At 51.0% G+C, this 15,206-nt stretch overlaps 1 protein-coding gene across 2 annotated transcripts in view; it reads left to right on the top strand.

The window, feature by feature from the left end:
* The first annotated feature begins 449 nt into the window (after positions 1-449).
* LOC128405527 (transducin-like enhancer protein 1) overlaps positions 450-15,206 on the top strand; it is a 44,696-nt gene continuing 29,939 nt past the window's right edge. The window contains exons 1-7 of one of the 2 annotated variants that reach the window (XM_053372267.1): positions 450-555; positions 3,246-3,352; positions 6,128-6,270; positions 7,260-7,323; positions 7,853-7,897; positions 14,181-14,243; positions 14,808-14,849. In XM_053372267.1, coding sequence (XP_053228242.1) covers positions 3,329-3,352; positions 6,128-6,270; positions 7,260-7,323; positions 7,853-7,897; positions 14,181-14,243; positions 14,808-14,849 — 381 coding nt within the window. In that variant the 5' untranslated portion in view covers positions 450-555; positions 3,246-3,328. Of the gene's footprint in view, positions 556-3,245; positions 3,353-6,127; positions 6,271-7,259; positions 7,324-7,852; positions 7,898-14,180; positions 14,244-14,807; positions 14,883-15,206 lie in introns of both variants that reach the window. The other variant, XM_053372265.1, reaches the window with a different exon arrangement.

The following is a 15,206-nucleotide window of genomic DNA, read 5'->3' as shown; positions in this document are numbered from 1 at the left end:
ATCTCCCTCTCCTCCTCCTCCTCTGGCCCTTTGAAGGGTTAAACCCATTTCCACCTTTTCCCCCTCCAGCCTTTGACGGGTTAATCCAATTTTCTCCTCTCCCGTCGCTCCGAGTCCTCCGAAAGGGTTAACCCTCCAAAAAAAATCTCTTTCTCTCTCCACACTCCCCCCTCCTCCTCCGCGTCCTTCCAGATTGACACATTTTCTACGGGCGGCCGCCTCGGACCAATGGGAAGCCCTCCTCTCCCCGCCCCACGTGGGGACCGAGCTCTTCCCCCCCCCATCCTTGCCTCCCGATTGGCTGTGGCGCGCCGGACTGTAGCGAAAGAGAAGCAGCCCGACCCCACGTGGAGCTTGGCGCTCGTTCATTGATCGCCCTCCCCCGCAAGGCTGCTGTGTGGGGGGTGGCGGGGGGGGGGAGGAAGAGAGAGAGGAAGAGAGAGAGGAGGGAGAAGGGGGGGGGTTTCTCACACCCATTCAAGGCAACGGGCCTGTGTCCCACCCACCCACCGCCCTAGGCTCCTGGGGGCCCCGATCCTGGCTTGCAGTGGTTTGGTGAGTGCCTTTATCGAGGGGGGGGGCGCTGAGGTTTGATGGGGGGGGCGTTAGTCGAGAGGAAGAAGGCAGGAGGGGCCTTTTCCCGATGTCTGATCCCCCCCCCTCTCTCTTCCTACCTGCTAGAAAAAGGAGACCCTTTTGTTCGGCCTGGGAGATTATAAATGAGGACGGGGGGGGGATTTTTTGACGGGGGTGGGGGGCGCGGTGAGAGGGAGGACTGCAAGCCGCCAGAGGAGGAAATGGGATCTATTCATCTTTTTTTGGGGGGGGGTAATGAGAGTTTCTTGGGGAGTTCCAAAGAGAGAGACTCAAAACGGGCATCTGGTATGGGGGGGGGAGAAGAATTTGCGGGGGGTGGGGGTTACTTTAAGCAGAGCATTTGGGGGGGTTTGTTGAGGGGGGGAGAAGTTTTCTTCCTAGTTGTGGTCTAATTGTCATTTCCTAGGGCCTTATGCTGGTTTCTGGCACCCCCCCCCCAAAAAACCCATTTGCGTCTATTTGATTCCCCCCCCCTTCTCTGCCCCCACACCTGCCAAGTCACCTGTATTTCCCTGGGGGTGAGGACCACCTAGTTGCAGGGGGGAGCCCGCTCATTTTTTCTTAGGAGCCACCCCCCCAAAAAAAACCAGCCACTGCCAACCGCTACGCAGGATTTTAAACTTTTGCTTCACCTCCTTCCTTGCTGCCCCCTCCCCGGCCGAAGGAAATAAGAGGCTGCCCTTGAGCATGCGCAAAGTGCATTCCCATCACTTGCCCTTGAGCATGTGCAGAGTGCATTCCCATCTCCCATGCTGTTAGAGGGAAGCAAGTGTCAAAAAGGGCATTTTCCCTGCTTGGAGATCTGATACTATTTTTGAGTGGGAAAGGGCCCCCCCCCAAGAGTCATTTAGCACATGAAGCGCAAGGAAAGATAGCTCAGTCGGTTAGAGCTCGGTGCTGATAAGGCAAAGGTTGCGGGTTCGATTCCCCGTAAGGGACAGAGCTCTGCATATTCCTGCCTCCATCCTCCCTTGGGAAAAGACTTATTGGGAATAAAAAATACAGCAAACGTTCAAATCTGGGTGGCTATTGGGGGTGTATATATCTGGGACGCAGGTGGCGCTGTGGGTTAAACCACAGAGCCTAGGACTTGCCAATTGGAAGGTCAGCGGTTCGAATCCCCGCAATGACGGGGTGAGCACCCGTTGCTCGGTCCCTGCTCCTGCCAACCTAGCAGTTCGAAAGCACGTCAAAGTGCAAGTAGATAAATAGGTACCACTCCAGCAGGAGGGTAAACGGCGTTTCTGTGTGCTGCTCTGGTTCGCCAGAAGAGGCTTAGTCCTGCTGGCCACATGACCCGGAAGCTGTATGCCGGCTCCCTCGGACAATAAAGCGAGATGAGCGCTGCAACCCCAGAGTCGGCCACGACTGGACCTAATGGTCAGGGGTCCCTTTACCTTTACCTTACCCCGCAAGGGTGGCGCATGTAGGATAAGAGCAAGGCAGTGCATTTGACACACTCTTATATAAAGTGGTAATTAAGGCTGCGATTCTGTCCATGCGCAACCTGAGCATAAACGCCCCTGTGACAAACCAGGACTTCTGGATGAAACATGCTCTACAGCAGGGGTCAGCAAACTTTTTCAGCAGGGGGCCGGTCCACTGTCCCTCAGACCTTGTGGGGGGCCGGACTATATTTTGGAAAGAAATAATAATGAACGAATTCCCATGCCCCACAAACAACCCAGAGGTGCATTTTAAACAAAAGCACACATTCTACTCGTGTAAAAACCTGCTGATACTCGGACTGTCCGCGGGCCATATTGAGAAGGCGATTGGGCTGGATCCGGCCCCCGGGCCTTAGTTTGCTGACCCATGCTGAGTCTACACATCTCCCAAAGTTCCTAGCCTGATTTAATCACTACCAGCTAATAGCAGTTGTAATTTCTACTTTTTAATTATAATTTCTCCCTTTGCACCTGCAAATTTACAACAACAAAAAACACCTGTACTGTGTGATCACTTGCGGTCCGTTCTTGTTCGCCATAGGTGACCAGGTAAGTCCCCCGTTACCTGGGAAGAGGGGGCAGACTATTAAACCGCTTTGGGAACTGTAGTGCTATGAGGAAGAATGGGGGGTGTCTTCTAGTAAGTCTTGGCACCCTGAGCAAACTACAGTTCCCAGAATTTTTTGAGGGTTGTTTTAAGTGGGACGATCTGGCTTCAAACATGCATTGCAGGTGGCGGCCTAAGCCAAGCCTGGATTTCAGCGGGTCTACTCTTGAGTAAGGGACACGGGTGGCGCTGTGGGTTAAACCACAGAGCCTAGGGCTTGCCGATCAGAAGGTCGGAGGTTCGAATCCCCGCGACGTGGTGAGCTCCCGTTATTCAGTCCCTGCTCCTGCCAACCTAGCAGTTCGAAAGCACATCAAAGTGCAAGAAGATAAATAGGTACCACTCCGGCGGGAAGGTAAACGGCGTTTCCGTGCGCTGCTCTGGTTCGCCAGAAGCGGCTTAGTCATGCTGGCCACATGACCCGGAAGCTGTACGCCGGCTCCCTCCGCCAATAAAGCGAGATGAGCGCCCAACCCCAGAGTCGGCCACAACTGGACCTAATGGTCAGGTGTACCGTTACCTTTTTTACTCTTGAGTAAGGCTTGACCAGGTGCAGCCCATCGGTTCCCGGTTCACAATTTGCTTCTCGACAGGTGACCAGGGGTTGGTTCGTAGCAGAAAAACCGGATCGAGAGCGAAATTGCAGAAACAACATTCCTATGGTTTTGTTCGAAGGATGTTCCCTCAAAACCGGCCACCGGTGAGTTTATCCCTGATTTAAATGTCTCCCGTGGAAATGTCTGTTTCTTAATTCTTTGGAAAGGGAGGAGGCCGCCAACCTGTCTTAAACATAGTCTGTTTTGAACTGATTTTCGCCTTTCAAAATGCTAATGACCAACAAATTTCACATGCTGCAAACTGGCACAGCCACCGTATTTTTCGCTCTATAAGATGCACCAGACCACAAGACGCACCTAGTTTTTGGAGGAGGAAAACAAGAAAAAAAAAAATTCTGAATCCCAGAAGCCAGAACAGCAAGAGGGATCGCTGTGCAGTGAAAGCAGCAATCTCTCTTGCTGTTCTGGCTTCTGGGACAGCTGCGCAGCCTGCATTCACTCCATAAGACGCACACACATTTCCCCTTGCTTTTTAGGAGGGAAAAAGTGAGTCTTATAAAGCAAAAAATATAGTAACTGTTTTTTGTGTGTGTGTGTGGTGAGGAGAGGTTTTGTAAAGGCCTTTTTTTGGACAGTACTCTCCCCTGCTTTTGATCAAACCAGGGATATTCATTTATTTATTTTTGTAATAAAACAACAGAGCGAAAAGAGATCTAGCTATATATTTCTGCCCCCCCCCCAAAAAAAGATAAAAATAAGTGTCGGTCACTGGTTCTGTGCTTTATGATTTTGTTATTTTATTTTCTTGCACGCTGCTGTTTATATTGATATCAATATCCATATCGTTACATATATATAAATATATAAAGGAGTTGTTGGTTTAGAAATACTTTGATCTATAAACAAAACTACTTGAAGCTGCAAACTGCATGTTTCCTTAATTGTTTTGCAATAAAACCACAGAATGGTTTATATCAATCAAGCGATCAGCCGTCTCCCTGTAAGTAAAGAGGGGCCGTCTTCCCAGGGGAGTTAAATCAGGCGGGGGCCACATCCCAAAGTTTCTGCCTCCTCCCATTCTCTCATTCCCTGCCTAGCAGGCTGAAGCAACCAGGCCGTAGCTCATCAGGTAGAGCTAGGTCCCAGGTCACTGTGATTTTTAGCTCTAGGTTATCAGGCAACAAAATGTTAGCTGGGACTACCGTACAGTTGTACCTTGTAACTCAAATGCCTTGGCTCCCGAACAAATCGGTTGCCGAACAAAACCTGGAAATGAGTGTTCCGGTTTTTGAACCATTTTCAGAAGCCGAATGTCCGGCGCGGCTTCCGATTGGCTGCAGCGCCTAGGACTTGCCGATCAGAAGGTCAGCGGTTCGAATCCCCGCGACGGGGTGAGCTCCCGTTGCTCGGTCCCTGCTCCTGCCAACCTAGCAGTTCGAAAGCATGTCTAAGTGCAACTAGATCAATAGGTACCGCTCCGGCGGGAAGGTAAACGGCATTTGCGTGCGCTGCTCTGGTTCGCCAGAAGCGGCTTAGTCCTGCTGGCCAGATGACCCGGAAGCTGTACGCCGGCTTCCTCGGCTTGTAAAGCGAGATGAGCGCCGCAACCCCAGAGTCGGCCACGATTGGACCTAATGGTCAGGGGTCCCTTTACCTTTAATAATAATAATAATAATAATAATAATAATAATAATAATAATTTATTTATACCCCGCCCATCTGACTGGGCTTCCCCAGCCACTCTGAGCGGCTTCCAACAAAATATTAAAATACAGTAACACATCAAACATTAAAAGCTTCTCTAATTTTCCATCAAGTCTAAGGCTCACCCCGACTTTCAGAACTTTGAAAACAAAAAAATTATTTGCCGGCGAATGTAAATGTGCCATCGAATCTATAACACGCACCTTTATTTTTGCAACATGATTTTGGCCCCAGAAGGCGAGCCTTTACAATTTAAAATACTCAATTCACATCCTTAAGATTTCAATGACTTCCCTTCTTCTTTTTCCATGGTTCGTTTTGCATACCATAAACCCCTGCATATTTTGCAAAAACTATACCATTCAAGTAAGGGACGCGGGTGGCGCTGTGGGTTAAACCACAGAGCCTAGGACTTGCCGATCAGAAGGTCGGCGGTTCGAAGCCCCGTGACGGGGTGAGCTCCCGTTGCTCGGTCCCTGCTCCTGCCAACCTAGCAGCTCAAAAGCACGTCAAAGTGCAAGTAGATAAATAGGTACCGCTCCGGCGGGAAGGTAAACGGCGTCTCCGTGCGCTGCTCTGGTTCACCAGAAGCGGCTTAGTCATGCTGGCCACATGACCAGGAAGCTGTACGCCGGCTCCCTCAGCCAGTAAAGCGAGATGAGCGCCGCAACCCCAGAGTCGGCCACGACTGGACCAAATGGTCAGGGGTCCCTTTACCTTTTTATACCATTCAAGTATTCCATCATTGCATCCATCAAAACTTATTTACACTGTTGAATTTATCTTAAGGCTGCCAGCGTTTTCAGCTGTACACAATTATTTTCCATATATTAAATAAACGTTATCCTGTCTTCTCTAAACGTATATTCTTCTTGTTCTCTTATTCTATATGTTAAGTCTGTGAGTTGTGCATATTCCGTCAACTGAAGTTGCCATTCTCCTTGCGCTCGCTTTACATTTTCGGGGGCTCACGAAACACGGGGGTGCAATAGCAGCATACATAAATCACCTTTTTTGACAACCTGGGAATCAGGTTGCAACAATCTCTCTCTCAGGTTGGGCGACCGCTTGTGGTAGTGGGGTTGGTCTGGATGTCCTCTGAGGGGCCCTCCGGCTACGCTGCACTGTGAGCACTCCTAAGACCTGGCGAGCTCCTGTTTCCTTACGCTCCGAAGTCAATGGTGATTGGCCTTTCTGCTACCTGTCTGTTCCAGGGTCACCTGCAGGCAGCCCCCGTGGTCACTGCCGCCGCGACCAGCGTCGTCTCGACGGCCCCCCAGTCCCTGAAGCTGACTTACCCGGAGATTTTGGACCGGATCAAAGAGGAATTCCAGTTCTTGCAAAACCAGTACCACAGGTAAAACGGCCAGGTTCTTTTTTGGGCTGGGTGGGGTTCATAATCAGTGGGACGCGGGTGGCGCTGTGGGTTAAACTACAGAGCCTAGGGCTTGCCGATCAGAAGTTCGGCGGTTCGAATCCCTGCGACGGGGTGAGCTCCTGTTGCTCGGTCCCTGCTCCTGCGAGGTGAGCGCTGCAACCCCAGAGTCGGCCACGACTGGACCTAATGGTCAGGGGTCCCTTTACCTTTAGTGGGGTTCATAATGACCTGTCCATGTATTTCTAATGATATAACCCAGGGGTCGGCAAGGGGTTGGATCCTCCACGGGCCGGACCAGCGCAGAGTGACGCTAGAAATCGTGTCTGTGCCTGGCCAGACGCTGAAAATCGCACCTGTGTAGAAGCGATTTCCGGCACCGCAGACATGCGCAGAAGTGATTTCTGGCATCTGGGCATGTGCAGAAGCGATTTCCGGCACCGCGGACATGCGCAGAAGCTTATTTCTGACACCACGGACATGCGCAGACGCGATTTCTGGTGTCTAGGCATGCGCAGACATGAATTCTGGCGTCTGGTCGTCCACAGAAGCGATTTCCGGCACTGCAGACAAGCGCAGGCGCTATTTCCAGCATCCAGACATGCGCAGATGCAATTTCCGGCGTCTGGGCATGCGCAGAAGTAATTGCCGGCATCTGGGCATGTGCAGACGCGATTTCCGGCGTCTGGGCATGCGCAGAAACGATTTCCGGCGTCTGGGCATGCGCAGAAACGATTTCCGGCGTCTGGGCATGTGCAGAAGCAATTTCTGGAGCCACGGAAGAGAGTCCCAGTGCCACGTTGTGCTGGTTTAGCGCAGTGCACGGGGACTGACCGAGCGGGCGGCTCATTTCGTGGGCAGTTCGTGGGCCAGTTAAACAGCCTCCGTGGTTGCTGACCCCTGGTATAACCAGATCGATAATTTTTGATATAATTTTTGATCTTCCTATGTCCGTTCCCTTCTCTTTGCAGCTTGAAACTGGAATGTGAGAAACTCGCCACGGAAAAAACAGAAATCCAGAGGCATTATGTTATGGTAAGCGCCGTACTGGGGCCAATGTGGGGGTTTTTTGGGGGGTGGGGAAGGGTTGGATGATGGTGTAAAGAGGGTCCCTAAGCCGTGACGCGGGTGGCGCTGTGGGTTAAACCACAGAGCCTCGGACTTGCCGATCAGAAGGTCGGCGGTTCGAATCCCCGCAATGACGGGGTGAGCTCCCATTGCTCGGTCCCTGCTCTTGCCAACCTAGCAGTTCAAAAGCACGTCAAAGTGCAAGTAGATAAATAGGGACCGCTCCGGCAGGAAGGGAAACGGTGTTTCCGTGCGCTGCTCTGGTTCGCCAGAAGCGGCTTAGTCCTGCTGGCCACATGACCTGGAAGCTGTACGCCGGCTCCCTCGGCCAGTAAAGCGAGATGAGCACCGCAACCCCAGAGTCGTCTGCGACTGGACCTAATGGTCAGGGGTCCCTTTACCTTTACCTTTAAGCCTTGACTTACTGCACTCTTATATATGCACAGGACTTTTTCTTTTTCTTCAGAAAAATAAAAGAAAAATCTTTGTTTTGCAGTACTACGAAATGTCCTACGGTTTGAACATCGAAATGCACAAACAGGTATATTTATTTATAGATGTGTTTATTTATAGATGTGTTTGTGTATGTTTGTGTTTGGCTCCGATCTGATAAGGCCCCTCTGTGTGTAGGGGGAAGCAAAAATCATGCAGGGTCTCTGCCCCAAAGATCTTCCAATCTAGACGGCAAGCGAGCTTTGCTGAGAATAGCAATATCTGGCGTCTGCTTCCGAGCCCCACAACCTTGAGGACACTTGAAGGGGGATGTACAAATGTAACGAACGATGGTAATCGATAATAATCAATATCCAAAGAAGGGCTGTGGGGCCTACTCCGTTTCCTAGGGCTGTCGTACGCCCATGTTTTCCCAGGAATCAGACAGTATAATGGCGCCCAGCCTTATTTTATTTCTCATTTTCCAAACAAATTTACGCATCCGGTTAAAGTTACCAAATAAGAATATCAAACCTCTTCCCCTTTCCTCTCCGTAGTTGCTTATGCCCGATATCGCCGCATATCCGATTTAAATCTATTTATTATTTGTCCTTTTGCGCTCAGTTCAAATTATTAGTTGGCTGCTTGTTTTAAATCCACCCCTGCTGGCGTTTTAAAGCTGTTTACAATTTTCTCGGCTCTGCCAACCGTAGAAGCGCGGTGAGTGTTGTGCGAGAGAGCAGGGCCTTTTCTGTGGCTGCCCCCAGATTGCGGCATTGCTTCCCGAGAGAGGTTAAGACTGGCTCCCTCCTTGCTGTGCTTTTGATGGCCTTGAACAGCTCCAAAGCAAGCTTAGGCAAATTCTGGGAGGAGGAGGCGACAAACAATGGCTGCGTTCTCCCTCCACCGTTCAGAGGCAGCAATTGCCTCTGAACACTCCTCTTCCGACCTTTCCCAGAGGCATTAATGTGTTGCATTTGTGGCCCACCTACAAGGAGCCCCAGGTGACGTCCCCACCTCTGCCCCGCCTTGCAATTTCATCCTAAAAACAGCCCTGCCATGTAGAGTCAGCCTGAGAGAGAGTCAGCCATTGGCCCCCTAAGGCTACTCAGAAGCATAGCTGTCAACTTACAGATTTGAAAATAAGGGACCAGCAGCCTCGAAAATAAGGGATCAGCAGCCAAAATAAGGGATTTTCAGAGCACAGGGAGGTTCGACTTCTGAGCCCCTCCGAGCCAAAGGCAGAAAGCCCAGCCAGCAGCCAAACGAAGCCTCAAGCGGTGGTTCCCACAGCGCAGCAACCCGGCAAAGGGGATGAAGCAAGGAAAACCACCGTCACCTCTCCGCTGGGAAGCGCTGAGCAAAGGCGAGTCCCCAGGCAAGGCGGCTGATTTGATTGGCACAAGGCATGCAAGCTCCACCCCCCAGTCGTTCTTACTCCTTATTGGGTGAGCAAGGCAGCCAAGCAACACAGTTGGAGCCTCTCTCCTCCCTGGCCGGCAGGGAGGGAGGGAGAGGAGCTGCTTCCTTTGAAACCCGGGAAATTGAAGGGACATCATCAATAAGGGACAGCAGCGGGACACGGCGCTGGGATAAGGGACTTTCCCACCAAATAAGGAACGCTTGACAGCTATGCTCACAAGGGACCGAGCCGTAGCTGTCAACTTTTCCATTTTCTTGCGAGGAATCCTATTCCTATTCGGAATAAGGGAATTTCCCTTTAAAAAAGGGAAACGTTGACAGCTATGGGGGACCAAGCGGGTTAGGATTCGAACCCTGCTCCCCGTCCCCCCGATACTCTCAAACAGGCGTCAGCAAACTTTTTCAGCAGGGGGCCAGTCTACTGTCCCTCAGACCTTGTGGGGGGCCGGACTATATTTTGGAAAGGAAAGAAAATGAACGAATTCCTATGCCCCACGAATAACCCTGAGATGCATTTTAAATAAAAGGGCAAATTTTACTCGTGTGAAAACACCAGGCAGGCCCCACAGATAACCCAGAGATGCATTTTAAATAAAAGCGCCCATTTTAATGTTTCAATATTTTACTGTTGTATTTTAATTTTGTTTTTAAGTTGTATTCATTCAACTTGTTTTTATTACTGCTTGTGAGCCACACTTTGTCTGGGGAGGGCGGGATATAAATAAAATGTATTATTATTATTATTACTCATGTGAAAACACCAGGCAGGCCCCACAAATAACCCAGAGATGCATTTTAAATAAAAGGACACTTTCTACTTGTATAAAAACACGCTGATTCCTGGACCGCCCGGGGGCCGGATTTGGAAGGCGATTGGGCCGGATTTGGCCCCCGGTCCTTAGTTTGCCTACCCCTGCTCTTAAACCACCTTGCAATGCCCTGGCACCTGGTGCCTGCCCAGAGTGGGGGTGTGTGTGTGTAGGAAGACACCCCCCATCCGATCTGGGCGGAAGCCTATGCCTGGCACAGCCCCATCTGGAACCAGCTTTCCTGGCAGAACTTCCATCTGGTCTTTTTTCCTCCCCACAACGCTTCGTCTTTTTAATTTCGCTCCCTCTTGGAATTCTCCTGCTGCCAGCTCTCTCCACACCCCACAACCGCTGCCCCCCCTTGTTCATTTCCTCTGGCAAGATTTACAGCTGAGTTCAGGTGCCGCTGGCCGGCTGCCAACAGGCTGTCTGCACTCCTTGGGGGGGGGTTCCCCCCTTCTCGCTCTCCCCCCAAACCCTCACCTTTTAACAAGGGCTCGTAACTCTAGGCTCTTGACAGCCCCTGCGTGACAAATAGGAGCTGGGCTTTTGCAGGGACGGCCGCTTTTGGAGTTATCGCCTTGGCCGTGTCGACGGATCCTTCTTGCTCAGCTCCAACCCAAAAACTTCTCCCCCCCCTAATTTTTTAAAATTAATTTTCCAAAAATTTTTTAAAACAAGCATACATACATCCTAAGGTGAAGGGACCCCTGACCATTAGGTCCAGTCGTGGCCGACTCTGGGGTTGCGACGCTCATCTCGCTTTACTGGCCGAGGGAGCCGGTGTACAGCTTCCGGGTCACGTGGCCAGCAGGACTAAGCCGCTTCTGGCGAACCAGAGCAGCGCATGGAAACGCCGTTTACCTTCCCGCCGGAGCGGTACCTATTTATCTACTTGCACTTCGACGTGCTTTCGAACTGCTAGGTTAGCAGGAGCAGGGATAGAGCAACATGGAGATTTGAACCGCTGACCTTCTGATCGGCAAGCCCTAGGCTCTGTGGTTTAGACCACAGCGCCACCCGCGTCCCATTTAGGAACAGTTAAAAGGTAAAGGGACCCCTGACCATTAGGTCCAGTCGTGGCCGACTACGGGGTTGTGGCGCTCATCTCGCTTTACTGGCCGAGGGAGCCGGCGTACAGCTTCTGGGTCATGTGGCCAGCATGACTAAGCCGCTTCTGGCGAACCAGAGCAGCGCACAGAAACGCCGTTTACCTTCCCGCCAGAGTGGTACCTATTTATCTACTAGCAGTTTGATGTGCTTTCGAACTGCTAGGTTGGCAGGAGTAGGGACCAACCTTACTATGCGCTGGTGAAATGTGGACCACTTATAAACGGCATCTCCAACTCCTCGAAATATTCCATCAGCGTTGTCTCTGAAATTTTTTACACATCCCTTGGGAAGACAGGCGAACTAATGGCAGTGTACTGGAAGAAGCAAAGATCACCAGTGTCGAAGAAAGGACTCCTCAACATCAACTTCGTTGGACTGGCCATGTTGTGAGGATGCCTGATTATCGTCTTCCAAAGCAACTGCTCTGTTCCCAACTTAAAAATGGAAAGCTGGTGGTCAACAAAAGAAGTTCAAAGACTCTCTCCAGGCAAATCTTTAAAAATGGGAAACACTGGCCTGCGAGCGCTCCAGTTGGAGAACAGCCTTGACCAAAAGTGTCATCGGCTTTGAAGACACTCAAACTCAGGATGCAAGGGAGAAACTGCTAAGAGGAAGGCACGCTTGGCAAACCCTTACCAGGATCAACTCCCACCTGGAAACCTCTGTCCCCACTGTGGAAGGACGTGGGGATCCAGAATTGGCCTCCACAGTCATTTACGGACTCACTGTTAAAACTGTGTTCGTGGACTCGGCTACGAGGGATCGCGAAAGAAGAAGCAGCGGCAATGACTGGCCTCAGCTCTTTGGGGTTTTACACAGGGAGTCGCCGACTGATCAGCAAGTCCTAGGCTCTGTGGTTTAACCCACAGCACCACCTACGTCCCTACAGATTAATTTTACCTGTAGCCTAAGTATTATTTATTTTATTTTGGAGGGGGCATGCAATGAAACGCTTTGCTGTGGTTCTGCAAAGAAGCCAAACTCTGGTTAATGGCTCTTGCCTTTTGGGCGAAGGCGGGAGAGTGATTTCTGCATGCAGAATCAGGCTGTCGATAAATATATATATATATATTTTCCCCGCAGGAAAGGGGAGAGGTTTCTGGGAGAGGAAGCTGTGGGGGCTGCGGAGAAGCAGGGGCGGGGCGGGGGGAAAGCCTGCCGAGTCGGGCCTGATCGTTTTTCATACCCCGAGCGTTAAAGTGCCACTAAATTGAACATTAACGAGCGCGAGTGAATTGGAGGCTGGCTCTTTCCCTCAGGAGCCACCCCTGCCCATCGGTGCATTAAGGAGGGAGAATCCATTACTGCCAGCCCCGGGAGAGAATTAAATCTTTCCCAGAAAGTACCTGCTGGCGGTGCCTCGATTCCTCTATTTCTGCCTCGGTTTCCCCCTCCCTGTTTTCGGAGGATGTGCGATCAAGCATCTGGTCTCTCCGGCGCGTGGTTTTCGTTTCCCGCGAAGCGACGTAGAAACGGGAGACTTCAAAGCACCCCGGGGGTTTGGGTTGCATTTATAGGAGAGTGCAGCCGGACTGCAGCAGAGACACCACCTTGCCAACAAAGGTCCGTATAGTAAAAGCTCTGGTTTTCCCAGTAGTGATGTATGGAAGTGAGAGCTGGACCATCAAGAAGGCTGATCGCCGAAGAATGGATGCTTTTGAATTCTGGTGCTGGAGGAGACTCTTGAGAGTCCCATGGACTGCAAGAAGATCAAACCTCTCCATTCTGAAGGAAATCAGCCTTGAGTGCTCACTGGAAGGACAGGTCCTGAAGCTGAGGCTCCAATACTTTGGCCACCTCATGAGAAGAGAAGACTCCCTGGAAAAGACCCTGATGTTGGGAAAGATGGAGGGCGCAAGGAGAAGGGGACGGCAGAGGACGAGATGGTGGGACAGTGTTCTCGAAGCTACCAGCATGAGTTTGACCAAACTGCGGGAGGCAGTGGAAGACAGGAGGGCCTGGCGTGCTCTGGTCCAGGGGGTCACGAAGAGGCGGACACGACTAAATGACTATAAACAACAATGCAGCCGGACTAGGGTGTCTGTGGCCTTGGGGGGGGGGATCACAAGGGCCAGTTGAAAGCGTCAAGGGGCCGGCCACACGAGGCTCCTCATCCTTACTCTGAATGAAGGTGCCGCTGCCACAGGCGGGAAGGTAGTGGCGCCTAGTGGTTGCGTGAGGAAAACGGGGAGAAGTGAGGCCGGTTGTTCTTTTATTTATCTAAGTGTATACCCCACAAAAGGGGCACGGGTGGCGCTGTGGGTTAAACCACAGAGCCTAGGACTTGCCAATCAAAAGGTCAGCGGTTCGAATCCCTGCGACGGGGTGAGCTCCCGTTGCTCAGTCCCTGCTCCTGCCAACCTAGCAGTTCAAAAGCACGTCAAAGTGCAAGTAGATAAATAGGTACCACTCCGGCAGGAAGGTAAACGGCGTTTCCGTGCGCTGCTCTGGTTTGCCAGAAGCGGCTTAGTCCTGCTGGCCACATGACCTGGAAGCTGTAGGCCGGCTCCCTCGGCCAATAAAGCGAGATGAGCGCCGCAACCCCAGAGTCGTCCGTGAGTGGACTTAACGGTCAGGGGTCCCTTTACCTTTTATACTCCACAAAGAAAACACTCAAAAAATAAACAAAAGAGAAAACAATAAAACTATCCAGTAAGGAAAATTACCTACGATAATTTAACGGTTTTAAAAAAGGTAAAAATTGATTAAAACTGAGCCTCTGGGGACGCTTGTCTCAGGAAGAATGTTTTTAGCAGGGGCCGCAAATGAGAACGGTGCCTGCTTGTCATCAAGTGGCAGGGAGTTCCACAGGCACTTGCAAATACTTCCAAATTCTGAGCAGGTGTTAAACTGCCACAGATTGAAGTGGCCAAATGGGAATTTATGCGGGGAGAAGGTCTGAACTGATCCCAAGCCGTTAAGGGGGTTTATACGGCCCCCGATTTAACTGTTTGCCACCGGCTGAGAAGCATCGATGCCCATCTCTGTTTTCTGTCTAAGCCTGCCATCTTCCTTTTCCTCTCTTGTCTCTGCTCCTTGCCTTTGCAGACGGAGATTGCCAAGCGGCTCAACGTCATCTGTGCTCAGCTCATCCCGTTTTTGTCCCAGGAGGTGAGTGTCTCGTCTTCACACATGCTCTTCTAAAAATATGCCAGCCATGCCCTTTCGCCATTGACTCCATTCCTTCTCCTTCCTGGTTTCCCATCCTCCTTCAACAGAGGGGGACTGCTAGCCAGAATATTTATTTGTGTTGCTATTGTTACAAGCGAAGCCTTCAAACTGAGCTTTGCAGTGCGGGGTGTTTTTTCTTGGTATGCCAGCCATGCCCTTTCGCAATCGACTCCATTCCTTCTTCCCATTTTTTTCTTCCTCTACAACAGATGCAAGGGGGACTGCTAGCCAGAATATTTATTTGTGTTGCTATTGTTACAAGCGAAGCCTTCAAACTGAGCTTTGCAGTGCGGGGTGTTTTTTCAGAACTGACCTGCGCCTCCATGGACATCTGTGAGTCCAAAATGACTCCCAGGCTGCGCACCTGGTCCTTCAGGGGCACAGTTAACCCATTCAGGACCAGGGAGTCCTCACACCTGCCCACCAGCCTTGATGGACCCCCAACCTTTTTTCTTTTCTGATGCACTCGTTAAATTATCCTTCTTCTCCCTTTCTTTCCTCCAGCATCAACAACAAGTGGTGCAAGCGGTTGAACGAGCGAAGCAGGTGACTATGGAAGAAGTGAATGTTTCAATCGGGGTATGTGGACCCCCACTTCCCTCCCACGCTCTTGGGGGAGCCCGAAGCCTTCCTCTCCTCCCCACCCCACCCCAAACCCTTTAACTATGGGGTTGTGTGGCTATGAGCTTCTGGGTGTTACTGAACTATAACTCCCATCTTTATCCCTCACCTCGAAATGGGAAAACAAAACTGTTCAGGAAAGGAACGCTTTCTCCGCAGCGTTGGGGGGCTTTTTAGTTAATAATAATAATAATAATAATAATAATAATAATAATAATAATAATAATTATTTATTATTTGTACCCCGCCCATCTGGCTGGGTTTCCCCGGCCACTCTGGGTG

This window comes from Podarcis raffonei, chromosome 18 (genome assembly GCF_027172205.1).
Source record: "Podarcis raffonei isolate rPodRaf1 chromosome 18, rPodRaf1.pri, whole genome shotgun sequence".
Taxonomy (NCBI): Eukaryota; Metazoa; Chordata; class Lepidosauria; order Squamata; family Lacertidae; genus Podarcis; species Podarcis raffonei.
Note: the sequence above shows the minus strand (reverse complement) of the source record. Positions and strands in the feature narration are given on the sequence as shown.